This window comes from Mucor velutinosus, assembly GCF_035048745.1.
Source record: "Mucor velutinosus strain NIH1002 chromosome Unknown tig00001553, whole genome shotgun sequence".
Lineage (NCBI taxonomy): Eukaryota > Fungi > Mucoromycota > Mucoromycetes > Mucorales > Mucoraceae > Mucor > Mucor velutinosus.
Window position 1 is genome coordinate 164,921 of NW_027041930.1, and position 15,535 is coordinate 180,455.

At 41.1% G+C, this 15,535-nt stretch overlaps 5 protein-coding genes across 5 annotated transcripts; 4 read left to right on the forward strand and 1 right to left on the reverse strand.

Moving 5' to 3' along the window:
• Positions 1-122: 122 nt before the first annotated feature.
• ATC70_007399 (uncharacterized protein) lies at positions 123-3,105 on the reverse strand (the record flags this gene model as incomplete). Its single annotated transcript, XM_064826658.1, has 5 exons — positions 123-1,363; positions 1,423-1,630; positions 1,697-1,984; positions 2,056-2,944; positions 2,999-3,105. The coding sequence occupies 5 exons, from the start codon at positions 3,103-3,105 to the stop codon at positions 123-125; spliced, it is 2,733 nt and encodes a 910-aa protein (XP_064675715.1).
• Positions 3,106-3,355: 250 nt separating this feature from the next.
• Positions 3,356-4,559, forward strand: ATC70_007400 (uncharacterized protein; the record flags this gene model as incomplete). The annotated part of the gene is made up of 4 exons (XM_064826659.1): positions 3,356-3,364; positions 3,911-3,925; positions 3,987-4,151; positions 4,221-4,559. The coding sequence occupies 4 exons, from the start codon at positions 3,356-3,358 to the stop codon at positions 4,557-4,559; spliced, it is 528 nt and encodes a 175-aa protein (XP_064675716.1).
• A 1,086-nt stretch (positions 4,560-5,645) lies between these two features.
• Positions 5,646-7,103, forward strand: ATC70_007401 (uncharacterized protein; the record flags this gene model as incomplete). The annotated part of the gene is made up of 1 exon (XM_064826660.1): positions 5,646-7,103. One exon carries the CDS (start codon positions 5,646-5,648, stop codon positions 7,101-7,103), a length of 1,458 nt encoding a protein of 485 aa, XP_064675717.1.
• Positions 7,104-7,172: 69 nt separating this feature from the next.
• On the forward strand, positions 7,173-11,093 carry ATC70_007402 (uncharacterized protein; the record flags this gene model as incomplete). The annotated part of the gene is made up of 1 exon (XM_064826661.1): positions 7,173-11,093. One exon carries the CDS (start codon positions 7,173-7,175, stop codon positions 11,091-11,093), a length of 3,921 nt encoding a protein of 1,306 aa, XP_064675718.1.
• A 3,714-nt stretch (positions 11,094-14,807) lies between these two features.
• On the forward strand, positions 14,808-15,224 carry ATC70_007403 (uncharacterized protein; the record flags this gene model as incomplete). The annotated part of the gene is made up of 1 exon (XM_064826662.1): positions 14,808-15,224. The coding sequence occupies one exon, from the start codon at positions 14,808-14,810 to the stop codon at positions 15,222-15,224; it is 417 nt and encodes a 138-aa protein (XP_064675719.1).
• Positions 15,225-15,535: the final 311 nt, after the last annotated feature.

Genomic DNA, 15,535 nt, shown 5'->3' on the forward strand with positions numbered 1-15,535 from the left:
TATATATGGTATTTTATTTAATAAAACTACAATCACTACTTGACACTTGTAAAAAAAAAAAAAAAAAAAAAAAAAAATTAAAAAAATTGAAAGTGTTATCATTACTAGCACTTTTCTTTCTTTTATTGTTGGGGTTCTGTAACAAGCCATCTTTGTAAGATCCTCTGCACGACAGCACCGCCGCTGGGATCCAGCTTTTCTAGAAATCTAATATGCACGCCATTCTTTTTATCAATTTTCATGGTCTTTCCAAACGCAGTAATCTTCTTGACAGTAGCAGGCACAATCTTCATCTTGAGCACTTCGCGTTTCAACGCTGCTTCGCCTTCAGTCACCACTTCAAATACGGCATTGGTCAGATCCTTCTTTTCAAATTTGACAGTGGTTTGTTCGCATCCGTCTTTGCATAGACGTACAGAGAAATCACGATCCAGCAGTGTGATGCCACAATTGGGGTGTGCAAATTGTAGATGACCAGCAAAGTCGATGGATAGCGTAGGTAATGGGATGCCTGCTGGATTGTATAACGACAAGGGGACAGGTGCCGGCTGCTGTTGGGTCTGAACGGGCGCTTGTGCTTGTGTCTGCTGTGGTTGTGCTTGAGGTTGTGTTTGGATCGCTTGCTGAGGCGTCGCTGCTACTGCTGCTGACGTTGATGTCGTTGTAGTAGCAGGGACAGAAGCAGGAGGAGCAGATGCAATGGATTTCTTGGCGGCAGATGCCTCTGCCTTGGACTTTCTAGCTCTGGGCGCCTTTTTGGTGGTTTCCGTGGGTTGCTGTACAACGGCAGGAGATGCTGGATTTGCCACTGGCATAGTACCTACTGGAGCAGCAACGGAAGGTGGCGGAACAGCAACAGCAGCAGCAACAGCAGCAACGGGCGGGGTAGCAGTTGCAGGAACAGGCGCGCCTATGGCATTGTTGAGAACAGGAGGAGCAGCGATCGTAGGAACAGGAGGAGCAGGTGCTGGGGGTATATTCGCTTGTCTTTGACGGCTTCTCTGTTGTAAAAGTTGAGCGGCAAAAGTACCGCTTGTATACGAAATGTCGTGATGATGATGACTTCCACCTTGACGCTCTGCCTTCTTTTTGAGCTTTTCTTCTTCTTTCTCGGCTCTTTCCAGTTCCAAAGCCTCTGTAATCTTGTCTCTTTCTCTCTTTTCCTTCAAGAGTCGCTTCTCTTCTTCAGGACTGATGACAGGAGCACCCACCAGGATTTCGCCTTGTCGCCATTGCAGACCACAACTGTTACATAAAGTGCCATGTCCATTGGGGCCCGATCTCCACATGGATGTCTGCTTGGTACTACAGTAGGCACATTTCATGAAGCCATCGTCTCTTGCATTCATCTTGTTCTTTGGCACTGTTTTCAAAGATTAGCTTTACTATTTCTCAACATGACACTCTGCACAAAAGACTTACATTCTGATTCAAACTTTTCATCTCGTTCTCGCTTGCCCAGACGAATCGCATTGAGAATTTCATTTCTCTTCTTTTCAGCTTGCACAGGTCCAGTAGAGATATCAGGTGCGACAGAAGCTCTCTTGATCAGTTCTCGAATCTCGTGTTTACGGGTTTCGTCTTCGGATACGTCAAATTTCAAGTAAGTTCGTTTGGGAAAATACTTCATCTATCAAGGGACATCATGTTGAGTATTGCAACAAAATATTACATTTACAATCTAATCAGCCCTTACCTTGTCCTTCATACTCTTTCGCACTACTTCAGGTTTATGTACATATGCTTTAAGCGCATCAGCAGCTGATAATTTGGTATTCGTCATGCGGATATTGACGGGTTGATATGAATCCAGTGGTAACGGTGGATCGGCAGCTCGACTTTCTCTGACAGTGTTTTCTCTGTAGTATTCGCTGATGCAAGGTAGTTGACACATCTCGCCGTACTTGAGGATCTTTTCCTTGGGCTTTTGAAAGAACTCGTCTGTTTGCGACATATCCAGTGGCAGCACAAAAGATGCGATAATCTAAACCAAATGTATTCATAAGCGATTTCTACTACTGGACCCCCCCCCCCCACATCCTATTTTGTACTTACAAAGCAATCGTCTGGATTTGGTCCTGTCAATGTGGATTGTATGATAGCATCTTTAGGAAAGATAAATCGCTCGTTGGGAAACTCTTTTAATTCAAATACAATATCTACAAATGTCAGTTTCTCATCGGGGATCTCTTCTGGTTGTGTCTCTGGCTGCTTGCTTTCAGCTGCACTCGGTTGCTGTGGTGCTGAAGATGTGCTTGCTTGTGGATCAATATTGGTCACTGTGCCTTCTGGCTCTTTTGATATATCGTCTGTAGTCGCTGGTGTATCGGCGCTGACTACTGCTGTTGCTGCCTGCGTCTTATCTTCAGTGTTTGATTCAGATGGTGTCTGTGGTTGTTTTTGAGGCTTCTCTGCCTCGGCTTCAGTAGTGGAAGCGGTGCTCTGCTCAGACACAGCCACTGGCGGTTTACTGGCTTCTGGTTCTTGATTATCAACAATTTCCTCCATTACAGCGTCCTTCTTCTCTTCATCTTGCACGACTGCATCCTTCTCTGCTTCCTCCATAACCACATCAGGTTTGCTTTCAGGTTGTGGTGTAGCATCTTGCATTACGACATCTGGTTTGTTTTCTGGATTCACTTGTGGAGCAGGTGGTGCTGGAGTAGGTGGTGGCGGAGGAGGAGGTGGTGGAGGTTGCATGAGCCCTTGCTTGATGGCAATGTCTTTCCAAGAATCTGTTCTAGTCGCTTCATAAAAGTTGGTGTTCTCGTAGAGATGTGCACCCAACTGCAAAGTGCAAGTGCCCAAATACTTCATATTAGGCCACTTTCTACGTGTATTGCTGGTTCTTTTTGGCTGCTGCACAGGATCTGTCTTGTATCGTGCAAACACTGCATTGGTCCAATTGAGTCGAGATTGCAGTAATGATAGCAACAAAACACCACTATAGTAAGTCAGTTTACTTTGATCTCTTTCAGCAAGCAACTAGCACTCTTACTCTTTGCATTTATCAGCAGGTGTTGGCTCAGATTCAGTTGGTATATCGTACTTCTTTATGGCATTTTCCAATCTCTTTCTCGCAGCAATCAATCCTGAGGAAGACATATCAATTGGTAATGAACAAAAGGATGTTGAATGCAATACAAGTGTAGTTTCGAGCTTTTTGTTCGTGACTACACACAGTAGTGCTATACTGTTTAATCAAAAGAAAGGGCACCTGAAAAACGGTGCAGGTCGGACACACTTTGTGGGCAAACGGCCCTCAAGGCTACTTTGTGCGGGGCATTCGGGGTATTCAAAGTGTTGAAGCATTCAAAGGTCAATCTTTCTCTTTATCGTTTGACCGAAGGACAACATGGCCAGAGTAAGATATAGATTTATCACGCATGCATCGCCTTGATTACAGTGAAGACAGATGAGAAATAATGCATATGTATGATTGATGGATGATTCTCGACATGGATGATCAACATACAACGAGATGACCAAAAAATCATCACTGAATGCAAGTCAATATTGACTATGTGGATAATATGGCAGAACTATGGGATGCGAGAAAAGCAGCAGAACAGATTGCCTTCAGAACAGATGGATGGACGATTTCAGATGATGAGATGTTTGGATAGCAACTTGGAGAATTTACATTTCAGCATACACAACGGGATGGTGATTATATCAACAGATGTACTGGAGCCGCTCAATATCCAACCAGCATTGGCATTAGATTTTACCCTGGATGGCTCGATAATCTCAGGGCCTACAGAAATAGTTGGGCATGTTCACGACACATGCATTGATATTCATTATTTCTCTGTCTGAATTGTTAATGAAGGCGAATTATGCGCATCACTCTAGTGAGAAACAGTTGTACTAACACTATCTTTACCTTTTTCTTTCTTCCGCCTTGCAGTTAACCGAATATCAAGTAAGTTATCCTCACATTGTGCCAAGCGCCATCAAGCATCCATGCTAAACGTATACTTTAGGTTGTTGGACGTAAGCTCCCCTCAGCTCAAGATGCTTCTCCCAAGCTCTACCGTATGAGAATCTTTGCCCCTAACGATGTCGTTGCCAAGTCTCGTTTCTGGTACTTTTTGAAGAAGCTCCGTAAGGTCAAGAAGGCTGCTGGTGAGATTGTTTCTTTGAACAAGGTAAATGTCTATTTACATTCGCATGTCTGTATCGCTCGTGACATTAACACCCAACAACTTATTATATAGATCTCTGAGAAGCGTCCTGAACAAATCAAGAACTTTGGTATCTGGATCCGTTACGATTCTCGTTCCGGTACCCACAACATGTACAAGGAATACCGTGCTATGCGCCGTACCGAGGCTGTTGAGAACTGCTATCAAGACATGGCTGCTCGTCACCGTGCTCGTTTCAGATCTGTTCAAATCATCCGTGTCGCTGAAGTGAAGGATGCCGATGTTCGTCGTCAATACATCAAGCAACTCTTGACCCCCAAGCTCGCTTTCCCCTTGCCTCACCGTCTTGCCAACGTTGACAAGAAGCACCGTGCTCTCTTTGTTGCCAAGCGTCCTACCACCTTCTACTAAGTATAGTATATATTCTTGTATCTCATTTTTATATTAAAAAATTCAATTGAAAAATGGGTAAATCTATATATACACATTATTCCTGAAATGTTTGCGTGTGCCAGGGTTGGTTGATTTGTGGGAAAAAAAGAGTGTTGTTGCATTCTTGAATGGGCTGGCTATTTGACATTGCGTATCAAGACTCACATTTGAATGAACCAGACGTAGTAATAGTGGTTTACGTTTTAGAGACACAGTGTGTTTAGGAAGACAAAAAAAAAAAAAAAGAAGCAGGCAAATTAGCAGTTGCCATCGTTTGAGCTTTCAAAAGTGTGAGCTTTTTCTTTCTCGCTAACCTACATAGAACTCTCCTAGCTTATTTTCTTCCTTGATGGCGTTCAGGACATCATTGGCGCAAAGTAGACATGTACAGCACATAGGTTGTCTGTAACGTGTATGCAAATTGCAGTCAATGTATAATTACCTTGGCTTATTCTGAAAGCACAATTGATCCAGAAATTTATGTTGTAAAGCATCTGTGTGCGCTTACCGAATTTGAGGGCTATTTATTTTGCCCTTGATTCACACTTTAGGATCAATGAAGCACTCGAGTAGTAGTCTGCTGAGTCCCTTTCCTGGTAAGGCGTTTTATGGATTTGCAGTATGAAGTCCACATTTGAATGAAATTTTGGAAATTCTCTTGACATTGTATAGATCAAATATGAAAGAATTTATTGTTTTTGATTGCTCTGAATAAGCCATAGGATGTCTCATTAATTGAAACTGACTAAAAGCACGCTTGTACTGACTGGACGTTTCTTCATTATAAAGCCTCAAAAAGGAAAGAAGTTGTTTTGACAAGTATTTTGGTAGACTGGCGCTATTAAATAGAGAACGCAAGAAGAATAGCATGACTAACAACAGCACCATGTAATTTGTCGCATACTTTTCATACGCTTCAAAAGCATCTATTAATTACTGTATCGCCTTCATGATTATTAGAAGGGCATTGAGTTTGCCAGCCAGCTCCACCCGCCAAAATTAATTCAAACACAGACTCACAGTTTGTTCTAGATTGGCCAAATCTCAATGATTTTGAACTCGATCATGGCTTCCTCCGCTAAAAAACAGAGTGATAACAGTGATCCACCCACACAAGGTGGCTCAATGGATTCTAGCCATAATCCAAGCAATCAACTATTTACTTACCAATCCTTTACCGATGCTCTCAAGGAACAGAAGAGACACAACTTTGAAGTTGTGCCGGATGTGGATAACAACACATTCAAACCTCTGAACACCTACTCAACATTCATTGAAGCTAAAGAACGCAATTCTATCGTCATCGACTGTGCTCAGTTCTTGGGCATGGAGTTCAAGGACACGACTCTCCTCGAGGTACTGCGAGAACAGTTTCCCAAATGCTTAGGTCTCAAGCCTAGGATCATTGGCAAAAACAGGAAGAAGGCCATTGAACTTGGGTTCTCAACTGAAAACCTCTGTCGCGACGCTCTCTTGAAGGAGTTCAAGGTCAATGGAAAAGTCATTGAAGTCAACAAGACCCTGAATCACACTGCAAACGTAATCAACATTGGTATCTCTGAGATCCCACTCATGGAAGAGGATGAATTGAAACCAGCCTTGATCAAGACATTTGAAAGATATGGCGATATCTTGAACATTGGTATCTCAAAGAGTGGAGACTCTGACTGGTTCACTGGAAGAGGATTTGCTACTCTTAATCGGGATAAATTAAAGGAGTCCACTTATGCAAACTCCCTAACCCCTCAAGTTGAATTGGAAGGTTTCCCAGGCGCCCATCTGCACTTGGTATGGTCCCAGATGAAGCCTATCTGCACCGACTGCCACACGGACGAGCACGTTAGACTTGACTGCCCCAAGAGAAGAAGAAGACTCTGTCACCGTTGCAAGAGTCCTAACCACTTGATTGCGAAATGTCCTGTGGCCCCATGGAACAACAAATCAACGGAGAATAGCAATGAAACCAAATCAAGCAAGTCTACCCCTGGATCCAATGAGAATGAATTCCAGTTGGTGTCACGAAGAAATTCCAGCAGTAGAGAAGTCAACCTGCTTGATCTTGTGAAACAAGGTCAGCCACAACAACCAGCATCTCAAAACCAATTTGAAATATTAAATCACGAAGTGGAAATGGGAGAGGTCGAAGAGGTCGAAGAGTCCCAAGGAAATGAAGAAAACGACACTGAAAAGTCCACTTCACTAGACAAAGGTGTCAAAATGTCTCGCTCCTCAAGTGAACTAGCCAACAAGAAGCCGTTCAATGTTACCCCATCTGTCACACAATCTACTCCTCGCCTCGCCACCAGAAGTAACCAAACTTTGAAGCTCACTGACGTTGACAAGCTCACTCCATCGAAATCCAAGAGAAATCTGGATGATGCTATATCCCCAAATGGTCAACAGGAAACTGTCCCATTTTCAAAAAAAAAGAATACAAAAAAGAATGAATCAAGCACCAACGAAGCAGCCGGTTCTTCCAATACCTCTGGTAGCGGAAAGCCACCGCTAAATAAGTTGGATTAGAACTTGAGCCAGAAAAAAAAAAAAGAAAAAAAAAAGAAAAAAAATAATAATAATATATATAGAAAAAAAATGAATAATAATACTAAACACCTAAACATCAAAGTAGGGTCTCTTAACTGTAGAAACCTACATTTGAACACCAACCAACACACTACTGACACCTTTATTGGCCTGCTGAAAGACAAGAAATTAAATATACTACTGTGCCAAGAAACCAACATCCCTTCTCACTCTTTTGAAGAAGTAACAGACAACATGAAGATCAAATTCAACTACCACCAAGCAATATGGACCCAACATTGTGCCATAATCAATTTCAACAACTCACTTAACCTGGAAAAAATCAAAGAATCTAACGATGGTAGAATGATCCTGGCAAAACTCTCCATAGCCGACAACTCCATTCCACCAGTATACATTTTGAATCTGTACGCTCGCTCAGGTATATTTGCTGAAGAAACCTCACAACGCAATCAATTCTACAAGAGAACAGTAGAGATGTTGCTAACAATGCCTGAAATTATCCCTGACCTGATAATGGCGGGCGACTTTAACTATAGCTTTGACAGCTCATCAAACCACGCTACTAGGCGCATAGCAAAACCGAAACATCTCATCAACTTTGTAAAGGGGTATATGAATGACTGTATTAACACAAAAGGTGAAAAGTATACCTATACCTGTATTCAAAAGCGGCGAGAACGAGTTACCCTATCCACAATCGACTACATCTTTGCTGGCACCAACACTCACAAAAAGATGCACGACGGGGACGTGGAATTCTTCAGCGATGTATACACCGACCACGCTCTAATTACGATTACACTGACAGTGGAAATGAGCAACAATGGAAAAGGCATATGGAGAGCAAACCCACATCTGGCTAAAAACAAGAGATTCACCAAGAAGCTATCAAAGGAAATCAACAACTATGTACAACACAAGCTGGACCCGGATCTTTCTGCACAAGTCAAATGGGATTTAATCAAGAACATGGCCAAGAAAGTTACAACAAATTTCTGCCGCCATCACAACCAATGGAGAGAGACTAAATTGAAACAACTGAACAGTGAAAGGAACAGAATACTTCGACTCTATGGAAAAGAGCCCCTAACATTGAAGGCACTACTACCACCTATACACCAGGAGATCAGCAAAATCCAAGAAGAAAAGTACAACATTAGCAAATTGAGAGCAGGCAAGCGCTGGATGGAGCAGAATGAAAACTCGCCAGCATACATCAAGAAGACCATTGACAGGCGACTAGAAACGAAGACAATGCCCATGCTGAAGCACCCAACTACTGTAACAGAGTGCACTGACACCAAGTCGAAACTGGATGCCGTCCATACCTTCTATTCCAAATTGTATAGCCCTGAACGGATCGATATAAATAGCATGGAAGGCATACTGAACCACATTACTGTATTTATTTCCCAGGAGGAAAGCGATCAGATCATTGATGACATTCCGTTTGCAGAGATATTTGAGGGATCCCGTAGGAGCCCCAAGTCTAGTAGTCCAGGTTTGGATGGACTTCCATACGAGATCTTACATGTCATAGCAAGTCAACCGATATGCCAAAGAATTATCACCCAAGTATATAACGACGCAATCAAGCTCGGTATATTCCCAAAGTCGTGGCAACAGGCTTGCGTAGTATTACTGCCCAAGAAAGGCGACTTATCTGATCTCAGCAATTGGCGACCTATTACACTGATCAATACAGATTGTAAAGTCTTCACGCGGATCATGAACTCACGAATCACGACAGTGGCAAGCAGACTCATAAACAAAGTACAGACTGGGTTCATGCAAGATAGATACATTGGTGACCAAGGAATGGCCCTACGAGTGATGATGGACAATGCCAAGACAGCAAAGGGAAATAACAAGGACGAATTTGAAGAATATGTGGGAGTCATGTTGGATAACAACAAAGCCTACGACCGAGTGCACCCACACTACCTGGCTCAGGTACTCCAGAAGTTTGGATTCCCAATGGAGTTCATTAGATGTATAGAAAACCTGTTTTTTGGCAACGAGATTTTCATCAACATGAACGGATTTCTAACCAAACCAGTCAAACAGAAGAGAGGATTGCGACAAGGAGACTCTATTTCACCAATCTTGTTCAACTTTGCAATAGAGCCCTTCATACTATCAATCATCAACAGTCAAGACATATCTGGATACTCAATACAACCAACCAAGCCAGCACCACAGAGGACAATTCAGCTCAACACCCCACCACCTACAAAGATCATGGCCTATGCGGACGATATTCTCATCTTTGTCAAATCAAGAACGGAATACATGGCAATGGAGGAATGCATCAAGACGTATGGTAAGGCATCAAACTCAAAGATCAACTATGACAAGTCATTGGCGTTTCCCCTACATGGTGGCAGAATGGAAGGGTATTTCGGTACAAGACTGAAAACTTACACTCAACAGCGAATGAAATGGTTCGACTACAGTAGCCCAGAGTACATCAAATACCTAGGGTATCCAATATACTATACAATACAACAACGGGATTGTTTCATTGCAGACTTAACCGCCAAGATCAAAGCGCAAGTAGAATTCCTCAAGCCCAGGAAAATATCAATGTACGGTAAAGCTAATGTCGCTAACACAATTATCCTGTCCAAACTGTGGCATGTCCTCAGGCTGACACCTCTACCGAAAGCAACCATCAACAAGCTCAACTCCATCATATATCAATACATAGTGGATGAGAAGAGACTGCAAATCAAAAAAGATGTGTACTACCTACCCAAGGACCAAGGAGGACTAGGTTTGCTACATGTAGGCGCCCAACAACAAACCCTGCAAATGAGGTATATCACAGCACTACTATACCACGACCAGCACAAAACAATCCCGCAGTACCTATACCAATTGATGTCACATACGCTACAAATGGAGACGAACCTGCCTTACATTGATACCATACTGATATTTAAAGAAGCAAGAAGCTACAAGAACAACCTAAAAGATGGGGCCATGAAACTGATTATTGAAACAATGAATAGTCTTCTTGAAAACTGCCGACCAGACTTTACCAATACACCCATCAATATCAACACTTGTTTAACTTTACCACTGACCACTATATACAAGGACTGGGAAGACTTGGAAACTACTGACTACCTCAGGAACCCTACAGCCAAGAGAAGCCTAGTGCAGGATTTTTTCAAGCCAAATCTTAATTACACAGCTCTCGAATACAAGACAAGACAAGAATGCAAATCACCGCAGATACTGTACAAGCTCAAAAGAGACCACAACAACAACCAGTTACACCTTCAAGATTTCTTCAGCAACCTGCTTCATCCAAACAACTCAACTCCCAACAACCAGGAAGAGGCAACAAGTCTAATCCAACATTTTGAGCACGATAGCAACATCATTTGGCTCTGCAAGAACAAAATAATCAGACAACTGCTCCTCAAACAACTGCCTATACAACTGCCAAAAGATCACAACAAAAACATCAACCCCAAGCAATGGAAAGCATTCTACAGATCACATATGCACCAGTCACCTCGAAATTTATGGCTCAAGATCATATACAACAAAGTCCCCTGCAGAAGTTTCCTATACCAAAGTCAAATCAAAGATATAGAAAACAACAGATGCATACAATGTAACGAAGTAGAAGATGCCAGACACCTTCTCATGGAATGCGGAAACAAACACGACGTCTGGGAGTCCGTCTTTAAAGAACACCTAAGCTACCCAACCACAATCAACACTCACCGCATATACAAAGACATGCAGAACCTGACATTATCAAGATACTACATTTACAACCTGGACCTCAAGATCAACATCTTCGACCTTTTTGCCACCATAATCCGAATAATCTGGACCCACCATTTCTTCGTACACTACCGTGGTACCCCTTTTGAGCCCCAAACAGTTGTTAGCAATATCAACAGAGAACTGGATAAGCTGTCCAAAATGGGTAGTATTGATTTATAAGACCTCATAAGATACAATATGGCAAGTCACTTTACCTAGTATACACTTGATCCATTTATACAATGATTTTATTAACTATTTATTCATAACTACTTAATAAAACTTTCATTCCATACAAAAAAAAAAAAATTTTGAACTCGATTGAACTATTTTAGCAGATTCGACTAAGTAAAATGTGATGATCGTTCGCTGCTTCCTAATACATTCTTGGGGTGCTTTTCAAGGCGCATCCAATGGTACCAAGTAATATAGATGTTTTGAATAAACTTATCAAGCAATTAATGAAAATATGAAAAGAGGTTTCTGGTCGAAAAGTCGAAATTTTATATATTAAAGTCGCACAAAAGTAATTTCAAAGGTTGCCCTGGAATCCGTAGAAACATTTTGATTCAATATGTACCATAGTAAAAGTCTTCATTTTCAAGGTCAAAAACGGGATCGTTTGATTTTCGATGAAAACCATGAGTTGTACCTCATGCTTTTTGGTCGAATTTCGGCCATGTTTTTTGGGTCCCCAAAAAGTTGAACAAAAGTGTCATAAAGTAACTGCCAGGTGGGAGCAACTGATTGGTGCTACTCTGGCAATCCAAAACGGCTTCAAACACAAGAAATTACTAGTCAAATGCACCTAGATTTCGCTGTGTTTTTCACACTTTTGAGTAGTAAGAGGTAATGCAAGTATGCTGCCTGCCTATATTTGAGTTGTTCCTGATGATACATATGTGGAGCATCGCAGAAAAGCCAGATCCACAGCTACTACAAGCCATTATATGGAAGGGGTTTCGCGTGATAGTGGACGATGAAAATCGAAATTTGAGTAGCTAACAAATATTGAAGTGTACCAGAAGCTGGAATGGTACGAAATGTATAGGTTAAAGTCGATTACGTTTCGGACACTTTGCAGATCAAGTAGGGAAACATGTCCTTGTGAATAGTCTTGACAATTAATGTTGTGTGCCGAAAATACTATTTCAGTTGAGATCATTAATGTACACGTCTCCAAATCAAGCCTTGTAGAGCTGTAACAGCGCCGATAAAGTCTACATGCCTTTTCATTTGATATTCTCAGTATCTGCGCTTCTCTTTTTTGAAGCTTGGGGCGCGTTATATGCGATGCCGATGGAGTTGTAGATACAAAGTATCCAATGGTTGCAAAAAGTTTCATTGTGTATGCTTTTGAGTTTGACACTGTATCAAACCAAAATCGTTAATTCAGCCATGCTAAATGTAATTTAGTGTAGTCTCTGTTTGCTTATCTCATAATTTGATCAAGCTTCCCGTCAAATGATATGCTGCTGGTACCGTTTGTGCTGTTTCTATGTATGAATAGGGATCCATACAGTTTTGAAGCTCTATACCACCTGTAATGGCACCAACAAAACTATCATATGGGCCAATCGTTATCACGCAACATCTCTCTCTGCTTTGTATTTGTGCTATTTAGAAAAAACACACACACATAACATGCCGTCTTGGCGTATATTTTATCCTGCTACTACTATCAAAACTCATGTGTTTACTACGTAGCATTTATAAATATTTGTTCAACTGCTGGTTCATGTAACATGAGTCCATCAATAACAAGCCGAGCCAATTTAGAGAATCACTTGGCAATGGGAATTTATAAACCATTGAAATGATGTGCTTTTGCATCGATTCCATCAGTTGATACCCACGCATCATTCATTTGAATATAATGTGTTTGCATCAGTAGCGAGCGACCCCTTGAAACTCTAAAATGGACCGTAGATTGATATTGCGGATAACCTGATCTCTTTTGCTTTAGCGTGCTAATCAGCGTGATGATGAACTCGGCTCATTTACTACCATCACTTTTGTGAGCATCTGATTTAACATGTACAGATCAAGAATTGTATTGACAAGTGTCAATAAACAGAAAAACGTAAACAGGATAGCTTATTATGATCATTCATTTGCTTATACGCTTACCATACTTTTTTTTTCAAGTGTCCTTTGCATAAAATGACATGTAAGCAACTCACATTGAGGGTACATTTGCAATGTATACGTCTGCTGAAATCAAGGAATACTATGTTTGAATGTGGTATAGAGAGGGAAAGGGGGAGGGGGGGGGGGGGAGGGGAATCATTGCCGCTCACCAATTCACCCTTGCGTAGAATTTTCTAAATCAGAGATAATATCGTGGTATCATTCGCAAAGAGCCCCTTATCTGCATCCGTTGCGACGTTATGTAATGCACTTAAACCTCCAAAAATATAAAAGAGGGAAGCTGATTAGATAGGTGATGTCCTGATAAAGACGTTGCGAGTTACAAGATTCCAGCATACATGAACATTTAATTAGTATATTCTTGGCTCGAGGCCGTAGCCATATCACCAGTGTCTAATGTATACCTTTAGTATGTGCAGCGGACAACAGACAGTATGCTACGGTGTATGACCAATGAAGAGGATCTAGCACACAAAAACAGTTACATCATAATGATTGTCTCAACTACATGGGGATTCATGGTGAGTTCATACTTGACATTTCTATTACGCCCATGTTTTTATTCCATTTTATCCTTATTGATTGTATTTGGGATGCGAAATGTAATTTAATATGCACAAGCCTCAATAAAAACATGTTTGTATGAAGCTCGTTTTTGACCTCACTAGATAAGTGGCAAAATCCCACTTGGGTAATCAATTCAAGGGGTCGGCTAACATCATTTTTTTTTTCGGTTCCATCACTATAAAATTCATGCACGCTAGCGAACAAAGATGAAGAAGGCATGCGTATAGATACAGATACTCAACTGCTTGCATTGCATCTGCAACTTCCTTTTTCAATGCTTACTCCACATCTCCATGTGTAGATCAATCCAGACTCAGGCTTCTGGGAACCACTTAGAGAGAAGAATCTTTGCAATGTCCAAAAAAGAAGGGATCTTCATTTATAATGATAATTCCCGAGACAAAAGCCAAAAACATGTTTGACGATCCTTGAATGAGATACACAATGTAATCCAGTTTAGGAGATTCGTGTAAGCACACGAGATATCATGCTTTTTAATCAGTCTGCAGGGTGATGCCTTTTGTATTCGAGAAATTCCAAAATGAGATAGTACTACTATTATTAGTTTTCTTTTTCTCTGTCGATTTTATAAAGGAAACACAGATGTTGTTATTGAAATGATAATCATTCGATCAATTTTCGAGTGATTTCTTCCCCTCATATTGAACGTCCAATGGCTGATTTACCGGGAAGGATGTGGATGACACAGAAACAATATCACATTTTAGTAGCGAATGTATCATCATGATGGCAATAGCTCATGTACGGTTTAAAATGAAATATTCTCTCGCTTTTTTGTGAGAAATGCAAAACTCTTTGTTTCGTACACGCTGCGTTTTAGATCAACGGGTGATTCCATCAGCCAAATCTTAAGCTTCATTTGACTTTCTTTGGTTCGCAAGGAGGCGATGTAAATTTACATTTGGTTAAAAATAGCTTTTTGGTGGAGAGGCTTCTTTTACATTGGGGAAATGAAATCAGGCTCTGTGATATCTTCTTGTACGAACACTTACCATTTATATCCCATCGCCTGGTGTCAAGTGTCCCCTTGTTTAGTGCAATGATTGGATGCATTATCTTCGCCTACTCAAATTCAGGTTGGCTATATATAAGCCCTCTCTTTTGCAAATGTTTGGTAAATCAACCCTTTTTTTTTTTCTCTTAATATATACCTCAATGATCGATTACAGCCGCAAAAAGAACGATGCCAATTCAATGCTCTCAAACGACTCACATTCGTTGAAATCAGTGTGGAACAGACTCTCTCATTTGTTTCATGCAGCAGAAGATAGTAATCGACGACTATCGACATCTTCCAATGAAAGTGATTTATCGTCGAGATCTTCATGCTCCATCGAACGACGCACGCACAACCGACGAAGGAAGTTACTGGTGGAAGATCACAGCAGCAACAGTGGATCTAGAGCATCTACGTTGGTTCTCCCGCCCTTCAGTCCAACCTATTGCAAAGCAAATGAATTTCCATATTCGAATTTTTACGTCAAATTACCAAATGGAAAATGGATGGTACGCTATAGGTCTGGTAATCGTGATATTCTTGGTACAGATGAATTCGAAGGATACATGATATAAGCAAGTGCCACTCCTTCAAGCGGCTCTTGCCTCACTCTCTCCTTATTAATTCAAATTATAAAAAACGATACATCTGTAGTCTCCCCTCCCTTTCTCATACAAAATATACTAGACATCATCCTATTTATTACCGCTACAAGCATTTCTCATAGTACATAGTTCCCCTTTATTTTAATATCATTCTGTACTTTCTCTATGGAATCATTCTTACTATTTTCTGTTTTCTCAAACACATGATCTCTCCCTTATATATCAAATACACAGCTCATTCAACCAAGAAAGCACAAATAAAGCATCAATTTATGATAATC